We start from the raw sequence: 12,754 nt of genomic DNA, 5'->3' as shown, positions 1-12,754 counted from the left end.
CACTGCCTTGGATGTGGCTGTACCTTCTGCTGGACAAACTGGCGATGGTGGGAGTGATTTCTGCGAGCTGCCATGGCTGGAAAACCAGCACAACAAACAGAAGAGCTCAGCAGTGCTGGGCTGAGGGAAGCTCTGTGTGCAGGGCTGTGGGTGCCTGGGCTCCTGGGGGACATTTCAGTAGTGTGTTGGATGCTGTGCCTGGGGTTGGTCCTTCAAAGAAACTATTTCAGAGCTTTTCCTGCTCGCAGGAGGGAGATGCTTTGCTGTCCTGGACTGCTTGGAAGGGGTGCCATGTTTGCCAGCGGTGGCTCAGCTGAGCTGTCCCAGTGGAATGCTCTTCCTTGGTGGCAGAGAGCACCCAGGGGTGTCCGAGGGGGTCTCCTGCAGTTATCAGCTGGTCCCAAAGCAGCGCTGGCAGCCGCCGATAGCCGCGGGCAAGCACAGGATGTTTGTGGTTTAACTGAAAGGAGCCGAGCTTGTGCCTGTCGCCAGAGGGGTGGGAAGGATGCTGGGGCTGGAGCAGCTCCCCGCGGGAAGGGCAGTCACGGTCACGCAGGGAGGCCTGAGGGGCAGAAGCACATCCTCCTCTTGCTTTGCTGCTCAGCACCTCTGCACAGCACGGTGGGGCTGGGAGCACTGGGCTGTCCATGTGGCAGCACTGGTCAGGGCCAGCCCAGGGCAGCACAGGGCAGGTGAAGCTGCCTGCTGTGCCTTCAGGGCTCCTGTTGGCCTCTCGGCCTCCCCACATCCCGTAGGAAACTAAAATCCAGATGATATCCTGGTCATGCTGTCCCATTTCTGAAGGGTTAAAGAGAGGGAGTGAGAAGCCTCGTGCCTTGGGAGTCTCTGCTTGGACATGTTCCCTTGCTATGACGTTCTCCTACCACATCTCTGCCAAGGCCCTTTAAACCTCCCTTGTTTAAAATTCCTGTAACACGTCCCTGGGAATCCTGAAGGATGGAGCAGAGGCTCAGGAGTGCTCCCCTCCTCCAGGACAGCACAGGAAGGAGCTGCAGCTGCATGCTCTCTTACAGACAGGGGCTATTTCATGTCTACAAAACACCCAGGGCAGCCAGATTCATGTGTGGATAGTTTTTATGTGAGAAAAGTACACAATGTTGGTCTAAGCAGAGCCACCATGGAATTATAGAATATCCTGAATTGGAAGGGACCCACAAACATCATCACAGCCCAACTCCTGGCCCTGTCCAGGACAACCCCAACAATCCCACCCTGTGCCTGAGAGCATTGTCCAAACACTCTGACCTGTGGCTGGGGGGTGGGTGGAGGGGAGTAAAGTTCAAACTGCCTCAGGACACAGAGACCCCCATGGAAGCTTCTAAGGGGGAAATTGCTCCATTTATTGCTTCAGGTGCAGTGAGCAGTGGCCAAGCACAGTGCTGGTGGGCACAGCCAGAAATAGAGTAGTTTTTAAAAATCATTTGTTATTTTAAATGTCCTTTTTCCTGGAGCTTAACCAGGATCTGATGGGGATCAAGGCCAGTGACAGTGGCTGCCAGCTACTACATGGCTGGGCTGAGCTCTGTTTTGGGAGGAGGGCAGAAGCAGGCTCTGTGTGCTGTGAGGATGTGTTTGCTGAGCTGTTAGCAGAGAAGGGTGACGATTTTGGATGGAAGAGACTCCATCCCTTTGTGTGCACAGAGGTAGCCTCAGGTCGGCAGCCAGTGAAAGCCAGCATAACACAGGAGGTCTGGGGATCTGACTTATGCTTCTCTCTGGTCTCCTCCAGGAGAGACAGTGTTTTGGTTCCTTCTCCCAGCTGTGCACGTGTGCTGAGTAGGCTGTTACAGGAGAACTGGATCAGAACAGGCTTCTGCTGCAAGCTCAGCCACTACTGGGCAGCACAAAGACTGTGTCCTCCCCATCCGTTTGCATGCTGCCACCTCCTCTGCATCCCTCAGGCAGCAGGGGAAGAGGGAGTGCTCCCTGGGCTTCTGTTCTGAGCAGGAAGGAGAGTCTCTACTGGAAATAGACGTTGTGTGAAGAAAAACTGGACTCCTGGTGAGTAAGAATTGAGTCAGTGCTAGCCGGTTAACTAAAATGAAATTTTTCAGTCTTATGCTTTTCACTAATTCCAAAAATGGTTTTCAGGCATAACGTGGATGTGACCCCTCTGGAATAGGGGCTGCTGGTGGCCTGGTGCTGGGAGGCAGTGGGGATGGAAGGTGACAAAACACTGGGGAGTCCAGAGTGTCCGCTGGGGAACTCCAAAACTCCAAAACTTGCATGTTTTGTGCAAGTTATTCACTATCAAGAGAACTGGGTCTGCTGAGGACAGAGCTGGCAGCCACACTCCCAAGGCACTCGAGTTTTTCAGAGAGCTGGGAGCAGCCTCTTCTGGAGGGCTGGCATGGAGGACACCCAGGGTGGGACCATCTCCTGTCCTGTTTCTGTTTGGCACGGGGGTGGCAGGTTCCTGCATCCCCACTGTTCGCTGTAGGAAGGAACAGGATCCTCAGCAGCAGGCTGGGAGCTCAGCTCAGCCTGCACCAGGGCAAGGACAGTCCCTGCCTGGGCAGGTCAGCCCTGCTAGAGCTCTGTAGATGATCCAGCAGCCCGAGGGCTGCCGTGTTCCGCAGCGTCCGGCACGTGGAACGCCACATATGGGCACTTCTTCACGTTGAGGCACACGAGCTTCTCGAGGGATGCTGTCTTCACGATCTCAAAGCCAGTAGCTCCACCAAATGTACTGGGTTTCCAGTACTCTGGGGAGCAGATGGGATTTCCAAAAAGCCCCTTCAGGGAAAATGGAGCTCCGATCTCCACCATGCTTTCCCCAAAAATGCCGTTGGGTTGGGGTTTCTCAAGCAGCAAGCCTGGGTAAAACTCCAGAGCATCAATGTCTCCATACAGCTCTTCCAGCTCCGCTGCTTTCTCCTCCTCTCCTGCACCAAATGAACATCAGAGTGCTTTAGCAAGAGACTCACACCTGGCAAAGGAAGAGTGGCTCCCTCACAGGCAGTGCCAAGCCTGACTTCCTCTGCACCAGTTCTCCAGCCCCCAGGAGGAAGGACCCCTGCATCAGCCCAGTCTGCCCCACTGTGGGGCCAAGAGCAGGCAGGGCTGGGACCGGCGGGAGCGGCTGCTCCAAGCCCAGTGACAGGGGCAGCTCATGGCCTCGTACTCGCCCACGGGCACAGAGCCCCTGCCCTGCCCCAGCAAAGCCCCAGGAGCAGCACTGCAGCCCTACCTGTCAGCTCCTGGAAGGACTTGTAGGGCTTCATGCCAAACCTTTTCCGATACTCGTTGAAGGGCTGTAGCCTCAGCTGCCGGGACTCCTGGATGACCCCAACGGCCACGTGCAAGACATTGGCATTGATGGTCTGTCCCCCACCGATCTGGAGGGGAGAGCACAAGGGGGAGCACCCATCAGGCACAAGGCAGCACCTGCCTCGGCTCCAGAGGGCCACCACACTAAAGCATCCATGTCCTGGGCTCCTGCTGTGACACCAGCACATCACTGCAGCAGCAAGAGGAGGGGGAGCCGGTGGGCAGTGCAAAAACCAGTTTGGAGCAGCTTGGTCAGGTCAGCCCCGCTCCCAGGGCAGGGCAAAAGGCAGGAGAAGTCCCCGATGGACAGTGACCCAGTGCCTTTGCTGGACAAGAGAGATTTCAGGCTCACTGGGAGAACCCAAATGCCCAAAGGGCCTCAGGCTCAGTCTCCTCCTTTGCACAAGCAAAGAGGGTCAGGAATGGAGCCACAATCGCTTGGAAAAAAACATCCATGCGATGGCAGCAAAGAACAGTGCCAGACGCTGCTCCAGGCCCCGCTGCTCCACAGCCGGGGAGCTCCCGGCTTCCCCAGGCTCCTGGCATCACCGGAATGTTTACTGCAAAGCACAAGGGCAAGCAGCTGGGGCTGCCCGGGCCAGCCTTCCACAGTGCTGGTGGGAGGACTCCTGATGCTGCCCTGGGCAGACTCAGTGTGACATGGGCACCACGGCATGAGTGTCCCTCCTGCGGAGAGCAGAGCAGGACCTTACCCTTCCTGCCACCTGCTTGGAAAAGGACTCCACCAGTGCCTCCACCCCATAGTCCATGAGCATGGAGGTGTTGTAGAGGAACTGCTTGTAGGTGTACTCTTGTCCCTGGATGATGAAGGAGTCGGGCATCAGCCCGTGCCAGTGATAGAGCTGGTTGAACTCCACCGCAATGCGATTCCGGTACTGGAACTGTGACCCAAACAGCAGCTCGGGGTCGAACTTGAGGCTCAGGTAGTACCCGCTGAGGTGCTGGACATAGTCCTCAATAACGATCTTGATGGTCTCCCCTGGGCAGGAGAAAAGAAGCAGCTGGCAGCAGCAGGAGCCACCAGCTCTGTACCCGAGATGTTATCCACGTCTATCACAGCACCATCCACCTCCTCCTGACCATTTTGGATGGATCAAAGCCAATTTTTTTGCTATACGGACCAAAACAATCAATTCCCAGAAGGATGCCAGAGGAACTGCCTCAAAGGCAGTTTGGCCATTACCCTCAGAAAGAGGCTGGCCAGCCTTGGGGGCCGCCCGGGGGGTGGGACGGGGCGATGCCCGTTCCTCACCGATGAGGATGAGCCGCGCGGTCTGGAAGAGCTGCTCGTCGCTCCAGGTGGGGTGGTCCCGCTTGAGCAGGTCGCAGACGCGGTTGTGCTCGCGCAGCCAGAGCGTGGCGTACACACAGAGCCCTGGCAGCAGCCCGAACACCTCCTGCCCCATCGCCAGCTGCTGCTCCTCGGGCACGCGCGACGGGTACACCATGTGAACCGGAGCCTCGGTGACCATGGGCGGGTACACCTCTCCATCCACCACCTGGGGACACGCCAGCGAGAGGGGACAGAAACATCCCAGCAAAAGCCTCCCCAGCCATGAGCTGTCTCCCTAAGGGCACCACATCTGCTCTCCTGCAAGAGGTGAGTGGAATGGAAACGCCTCCCTCATACAGCCCCAAACGCCCCTGCTGCCATCAGAGCAGCTGCACCCCTACGATTGTCCCCCAGCCAGCAGCCACACAGGGCATCAGGGCTGGGGTCTGCCAAGAGCTGCCAGAGGAACGTGGGCTTCAAACAACCCTGGCTCACAGGGCTGGGATGTGTTTCGGTCGTGCTGGGCGGTACCTGGAATTTCAGCTTCCCATCTCGGAAGAGTCGCAGCTGGTGCTGCCGCTGCAGGTTGTCCCCGTACAAATGTCCCAGGTCCACCTGTGGAGAGAGCAGGGCATCAAGGCTGCTCCGAGAGGCATCCCAGCACCCCCTCACTCCCAGTGCCCCCAGTCCCTCACCCCGTGCCCCAGCGCCTTGGTGAAGCCACGTCCCATCTTCCCAGATGTCTTGAAGAACTGGTGGGTGAAATGCTGGGCGAAGAAGGCAAACATCATGTTGGTGCCTCGGGGATCAGCCTCAAACTTCTGCCGCAGCAGGAACCTCTCCGCCAGGAGCTGGGGGTCAGGGAGCTGCAGCTTCCCTGCAAAGGATGGAGCTTGAAGGAAGATGCCCAGTGCCAACCCAGCCAGGTACTGGTGCTGTCTGCAGGGCTGCTGGTGGTGTCTGCTGCAGCATCAGGCACAGATTCATCTGTGCAGACACCTTGCAGCCCTCTCACACAGGCCATGACATGCCCCAGCAGCTCAGCCTGAGCTGTGCCAGCAGCAATCCAGATGCCATCAAGCTCCTCGTGCTTGCAGAGCCAGTCTGGGCAGGACAGTGGCAGCACATGGCACTGCCAGTGGTGCTTTGCAGATGTGCCCATGGCAGCAAAAGCTTGGCCATGACTGGGTGGGAAACACTCAGGGTATGGGTGCCCTGGACCAGCCACGTACCTTTGGTGCCCATGGGCGTGGGGCAGTTGGCCGGCACGGGCGGGAGGATGCGGGTGTAATAGCTGACGTTGGCATAGGCCTCCCAGCTGATGTAGCCGTAGTCAGAGTTGAAAGTGGGGGGGCTGGGGATGAGATTGGCACGAACTGAAAGGAGAGAGGAGGATCACCACTGTGGGGCAATGGCTCTGCCCCACAGGCTCTGCCCCTGGTCCCTGCCCACCTGCTCTGTGCTGCCAGACACACCCTGGCACCCCAAAAACCAGAAAGGTACCAGTGGAGGCATGTGGGTGTCCTGGGCTTTGCTCCGAGCCTTTTAAAGGCCGCAATTCCCTGCAGAAAAGGAGGGCTCATGCTAATGTGCTAAGAGGATTCTTGGATGATGAATGAGATGACAAACCCATAGAAATGGTGAAACCAACAGCCGGAGCCCTGTAAGCATGTCGCTACGGCTCCAAGAGCTGGAACCTAAATATTTACGCAAAGTGCTGAATATGGAGACATGAGTAACAAGGGCCATATTTCCACGGGCTGCTTTCTGTGCAGCTGTGAAACAGCTCTTTGGCCTGGGGAGTGCAGCATGCCAAGAACTGCTCATATTTTCCAGGCAGCAGGCAGCTTGGCACAGTGTTGGGGACCCCCTACACCCCACTGCAACCTGGCTGGGCAGCTCCCCCCGGCACAGTAACAGGTGATGGAAGGACAGGGTGACAACCTTCTGGGTCTTCTGGTGAGGTGACTCAAGCCCGATGCCCACCCTGCTCAGAGGAGCTGCTCAGCATCATTGCAGCTCTGCTATCCACACATATCTGTCCATGCCAGGGGGTCCTCAAGTCCCACTGAACCCCAAGAGCCTCTCCAACCCCTCACCTGTCAGCACGAGCCTCATGAGTGTGTCCCTGATGAAGGTGCTGTTGATAATGTCCCAAAACCACTTGAAGTGGGTCAAGATGAAGTGGTAGAAGGCAGGACTGGGCTTCAGCAGGTTGTGGAGACGTGTCCAGAGCTCAGCTGGGGAAAACAGAGCAGTCAGTCTCCCTGCTGAGGAGCCAGCCCACCCGGAGCCGCTGTCAGTGAGTGCTGTGGGCACGGTGCTGCCCTGGCACCCCCGGGGCCAGACCCCGGGACAGGCACTCACGGGAGGTGCAGTTCACCCCGTAGTAGCCGGTCCGCGTGCAGTCGCACTCGTATCCTCTCAGGCCGACCCTCACACACACCCCTTGGTTCTGGCAGGGGAAATAGCAACAGGGATTCACTGCGAGGAGAGAGAGAGAGACATCACCACCGGGCCAGCACCGCGCTGCACCCGCTGGCTCCCGGCCCCTCCGAGGGGACAGCGCCTCGGCCGCAGCCCAGCCGGGTCCAGCTCCGGAGAGGAGCAGCAGAGCTGCAGGAGCCCAGCACGGCCCCGTTGCGGTGGTCTCCCCCAGCCTGGGGGCTGCTGTGCCCCCGGAGCCCCAGCACGGGATAAAGCCGTGCAAACAGCCGCTGCCTTAATAACAACAGCCATTGTCAGGGCCGTTTGCTTTGGCAGGGGCCCCGAGCCCCGAGCGGATGGAAAGGGCCTCCCTGGGCTCACCCCCGGCTCCCGCCCGGCCCCTTCCTCCGCCACCTTCGTGCCCAGCCTGCAGGGATGAGATAAGGGCCCCTTCCAGCCCTGCCCGGGGCGGTGGGACATGGGGCAGGGAGACCCCCTGGCACAGAGCAGCTCCCACGCTGAGGCAGCTCCATCCACACCAAGCCTCTCCGGGCTGTCCTGTGGCAGGAAGATCCTTGTAACTCCACCATCTGCAGCCCCTCCAAGAGCAGCAAACCTCAGGGGACACAGAAACACAGTCCAGGGTGGCCAGAGACTCCTCTCCCTTCCATCAGCCAAAGGAGTGCTCTGGAAATTGGGATGTTCTCTGTCACAGCTGCCTCCTGAAGTCCTCACCAGTGGCATTCTCAACTCGCCAAGCCAGGTCTGGACCGAGCCTTTGTGCCAGGAGGGAAGCCCCTAAAGCCCAGGCCTCCTGGAGCACACCTGGCTTTGTCAGAGCACACTGGAGGCCACCAGCCCCAGCAGGACACGCAGCACTCATGGACAAGGTGCCACCAACCCACACAGTGCCCACCTCTGGAGCTGCTGCAGGAATGGGGATGGGCAGCACACCCCGAGTGCTGAAGACACCGACAGCCTCTGCCAGTGTGCCCAGTGCCACAGCTGATGGAGGAAGGTCTCCTGTGCCCATCAGCTGCTCCATGTGGCTTGTGAGCTCACTAGATCCCTGCCAGACCTGCTTCAGGTTCTTCTGGAATTTGGGAACAGGTTCCATTGCTGGGGTGGTGGGATGGGAATGCAGAACAGAAACCACATTTTTTCCATAGGAAATTGCAGCTAAAAATTAACATCTTTGGAAAATAAAGGGAATTTTGTGAAGTTGCTCAGTCTCCCAACAGGCACCTACTTGGGGCAGGGCAGGGAGCTCGGGGCTCAGCGGGCAGCTCTGCCGAGCTGTGCTCAGCCCTGTGGTCCTAAATCCCTCACGGCACAGGGCCCAACTTGCAAAGACGTGTTCAGCTCCCAGCACTTCCATCAGGCTCCCTTTCATCTCAGGTCTTTTCATGTCTCCAGACGGGAGGCAGCAGGCAGGATCTTATTTATCTCAGACAAATTAAGGTCAGACCACCCGTTCAGATTTTTGCAAGATGGGAATTTTTGGAAAGGGGGAGGTGTTGCAGCACAGCTGGAGCATCCTCTGGGCTATTCCCACGCCGGTAGCTCCACATGTGGCTCTGCTGCAGACCCGCTAAAAGCCCCGAAGAGCAGCCCCGTGCCGTGCCCGGTGCAGCTCGGGGGCAGCCGGGCTCTTGCGGGCGCCGCAGCCGCAGGGCTGGGAGGATGCTCGGGCACAGCCGGTCCTGTCCCGTCGCGTCTCTGCAGCTGATACGGGAGTCAGGAGAAGCTCGCTCCGCCGGGGCCCGCCCCGGTGCGGGGCTCGATGGCACGTCGTGCCGAGCCCTCCTCCGAGGCGGGTTTGGCAGCGTGCCGGGCCGGGCCGGGCGCCTCCTCCCACGGTTCACCGCAGTGTCAGTGCCGCCGGGTCCCGGAGGTAGGGTGGGAGCAGCATGTTCCAGCCAAAAGGGTGGGAAGGGGCTGGAGCGTGTCCTGGCCCGCGACACCAACCCCATCGCATCCTGACGGAGCCTCCCTCTGCAGCAGCTCCGTGCCTCTCCCCACCCCTGCCAGGAATCCTGCGCTGGCCTTGCCAGGACGGCTCCAGGTATGGGGAAAGGCTCTGCCATGCTGCCTCCGTGCCGGCAGGGCTGCCGCACACGCTCCATCACCGCTGAAAAATGCCACATTTCGGGGACAACATCCGCTCCACAAACCGCAGCCAAAGCAACCTGGGGTGAATCACGGCCGGGATGGAGCCAGGCTCGCTCGCTCGGACGTGGCCCCGCTGCTGCAGGCTTTGAAGACGATGGAACGCTTACGCACTTGTTTTTCTGATCCAGGAAGGTTTCTCGGGCCCACAAACTATTCACAGCATACACACCACAGCCAGATTGTCATCTGCAACCACTTCTGGCAGCACCATGAGCAGGAGCAGCGTGCCAGGGCCACAGCTGTGTTCCACGAGGGCTCAGTGATCCTCCCCCTGCACCTGAGCCAGGCTGCCTGCCCGGGATGGGCTGGAGGGGTGACAGCCCCAGGGCTCTCGTGTGGTTGCTGGCTTCACTCTGCAGCCCGGGCTGGCTCTCTGTGAGCCCCACTGCGGAGGGGATGTGCTGGAGGAGGTGCAGACCACGGGTAATGGAATCAGACCTGGATGCAAAGCAGCCCTGCCAAAGGTGCCCACCTGCCTCCACACAACAGACCCTGTGCCCAACCTGCCCATGGCTGGGGCTTGGGCACACGGTGATTTTGGGGTGCTGCCACTGCTCCTGTCTGGCAGTGTGAGTTGTGCAATGGCTGCTGAGAGGACAGTTAAGTTTGCTTTGTAAGAATGCTTCAACAAAACTACACCCCTGAAGGCAAGTTAGCAGCCAAGGGCAATATCTGCAGGGAAAACTGAGAAACACCTTGGGACCAGCCTGGCTTGCTCACAGCCAGAGGAAAAGTCTACAGAGAACAAACACCATGGCTCAGGGCCAAGGTGCAGCCCGTGAGGAGTCAAGTAAAGCTCTGAGCAGCAAACATCCAGAGAGCAGGAGATCCCAGCCTCAGCCCAACATCCTGTTATTTGGTCTTCGAGAGCAGATCCGAGGACTAGATTAGGGCTGTGGTCCTCCTGGTGCAAACCTGGGGAGGAGCAGAGCTCAGACACTGCTGACAGCACCTCGGGGCACAGCACAGTTCCCCTAATCTCTCAATCAGATATCTCCCTCCCTAATTAAGGCTTGGAAAAAAGTTGTCTTTTCATGTATAACATGTATCCCAGGTATTTTTTTTTCCCACACACAATGAAATTTGCTTTGATCGTGCTGTGCAGCAATCATCTCCAGGGCTGCACCATTCCAGCGTTGCATCTGTCCCAGCTGCTTCAGGCATGTGGGTCCTCAGCATGTCCCCAGACCCTGTCCTGAGATCAACAGGATGCACAGATGCTGGCCCCAGCTGTCCTCAGCTCCCAGAGGAACTTCTCAGGAAGATAAGACACATGCAAAGAGATGGCCAAGCAGAAAAGGAGCAGCACAGAGGTTGTCCCTTGCCTGTCCCCACCACCTGTGGTCCAGCCCAGCCAGTGACAGCCAGGTCCATCCCCCGGGGGCTCTCCTTTCAGCAGATGTGGCTGATGCGCCCTGCAGTGGGGTGCCTGCCACCTCCCCAGCCACACTGGGGTCACTCAGCATCGGGGTCACCCAGCCCCGCTGTTTCTGGCGGCAGGACTTGTCACATCCTGCCAGGTCACACCCCAGCTCCTGGAGTCCCCTGCAGAGCTGACACGGCTGCCCTCTGCACGGCCATGGGATCCATGCAGCCATGGGTCATGTTCCCTTTCTGGAATGTTCACAGCTGAAACAGGAAAGTCTGCACCTTGAGGTCACTGCTTTTGCAGAGGACCAGCTGCTCCAGCAGAGAGAAGTCCCTGCTCTCCTGGCAGGATGGGGTGGGAAGGGGGGTAGGCAGTGGGAAGAGCAACACCCCCTGCTCTGCACCAGCTCTGCTCAGCCCAAACCCACCGGCTTTGGGTCATTCCTGCCACAGTCCTGCTCCCCCTGCGATGGGGGTTCCTGCTGCACTCCACATCTTCAGCTGCACCGTAGGGGCTGGGGACAGAGCTGCTGGGCTTTGGAAAAGGGTTTTATTTAACCACGCTCCATGGGTACCTGCTATAATCAGCATTATTCCTTGACATCTCCTGGTGTGCCTGCGGTTGGGCAACACGTGGTGAACTCCTCCAGCACATGGGCATGGGAACGCAAGGATGGCTGAGGCCACCAGAGCCATCCCTGCTGCTCCCAGCCCTCCCTCCTCACTCCCAGCCGCAGTGTCGCCGGGTGTGTGTTTGGGGACAGCGGCAGCGGCCCTGGCTGCCGGCACGGAGGGGCATTGTGCCCCTGTCCTTCGAGCAGCCCCGGCCCGGCCGGGAGGCTGCCGAAGCAGCCGGGCACTGCCGCTCAGCCCGGCGGCGGGGCCGGCCCGGGGTGGCCGCGGTCATGGCCGGGCTCCAGCCCTGTCGTGCGTTCCCGGCCGCCTCGGGCCAGCGATGTCTCTCCCGCGGGCCCTGCGTGTGGTCCCTGCGCGGGGAGGCGGAGGGGAAGTTTGTTCTACCCGGGCGCTCTTGCTGCCAGCCGGGCGTGACGGGCCGAATCCTGCGGGCACCCTGACCCGGGCGGTGGTCGTGGGGCTCCGGCCAGCCGCCCCTGCCCACCCTGCCTGCCCTCCGCCCCGCACACCGAGGGCACCGGCGGGTAGGACGAGCCGGGGGTGACGAGTGCGATCCCGCCGGGACCCGCCGGACCGCGGCGCGGTCCCGCAGCGCCCGCCCCGCAGCGCTCCCCGCTTCCCCGGGACTCCCGGGGAACCCTGCGGGACCAGGTCCCCTCGCGGCCCCCGGTGGCGAATGTCCCTTGCTCGGGATGTCACCGCTCCACCGGTACCGACTCCCCCGCCTCTCCCTCCCTCCCTCCCTCCCGGTGCGGTCCCGCCCCGCGTACCGGAGCCGGTGCCGGCGGCGCTCCCGGCGGCGCAGAGCAGCACGGCGTGAGCGAGCAGCAGCCGAAGCGCCGCGGCCGGCGGGGCCCGGGCCCGGCGCCCACCGCCCATGGCGAGAGGCAGCTCCGCCGCGTCCCGCCGTCGCACCCGGCGCGGCCCCGCCGCCCCCGCCCCCGCCGCGCTGCCGCCCGCCCCCGACGGGACGGGACGGGACGGGGCCGCCTCCGCCGGCCCGGCCCGCCGGGGACTGCCCCAGCTGCGCTCCCCTCCCCTGGTCCGCTTGGCCACCCCTGCATCCCCGACCCGTGTCTGTCCCGGGAAGCCCGAGTTGCCTCGTTTCCCTCCCAGTTCCCACCTACCCGAACATCTCCATACCCAGCTTGTGGTCACCACATCCTGCCGCATCCTCACACCCACGCCCTTGTTCCCACTTCCCCCTACATCCCAATTCACACCCCAATCCCAGGTCCCCCAGGACTCCGTGCCCACCCCCCGATCTCCTTGGCCTGGCTCAGCTCCTCTGGCTGGCTGCAAGAGGCTGCCCTGGCAGTGCCCGGTTGTGCCAGGAGCCCGGCTGCCCACAGCCGCCAGCGGCCAGAAAAGCTGAGTTTATCGTGAAACCATCGCTGGGTGTTTCCTGCGGATGCTTTGTTCCCAGCACCAGCCGCTGGCAGCAGGACAGGACTCAGCCAGCTCTGCCCAGCAGGCACCAGCCACCCCACAGGAATCGTGTGGGGCTGGGAGAGGCTCAGCATGGCTCTGGGGTAGGCGAGAGCACGGAGAGCTGCAGACCTGGCT

At 60.6% G+C, this 12,754-nt stretch overlaps 1 protein-coding gene across 1 annotated transcript; it reads right to left on the bottom strand.

Annotated features, from left to right (window-relative positions):
- Positions 1-1,077: 1,077 nt before the first annotated feature.
- PTGS1 (prostaglandin-endoperoxide synthase 1) lies at positions 1,078-12,117 on the bottom strand. Its single transcript, XM_085556335.1, has 10 exons — positions 11,959-12,117; positions 6,953-7,069; positions 6,685-6,825; positions 5,818-5,961; positions 5,281-5,462; positions 5,117-5,200; positions 4,565-4,811; positions 4,005-4,291; positions 3,212-3,359; positions 1,078-2,906 (listed from the first exon to the last, which is right to left on the bottom strand). The coding sequence occupies exons 1-10, from the start codon at positions 12,065-12,067 to the stop codon at positions 2,551-2,553; spliced, it is 1,815 nt and encodes a 604-aa protein (XP_085412461.1). The 5' UTR covers positions 12,068-12,117; the 3' UTR covers positions 1,078-2,550.
- Positions 12,118-12,754: the final 637 nt, after the last annotated feature.

This window comes from Lonchura striata, chromosome 17 (genome assembly GCF_050655825.1).
Source record: "Lonchura striata isolate lonStrDom1 chromosome 17, ASM5065582v1, whole genome shotgun sequence".
In the NCBI taxonomy this organism is placed as follows: domain Eukaryota; kingdom Metazoa; phylum Chordata; class Aves; order Passeriformes; family Estrildidae; genus Lonchura; species Lonchura striata.
The sequence above is the reverse complement of the archived record's forward strand: the minus strand, read 5'-3'. Positions and strand labels throughout refer to the sequence as shown.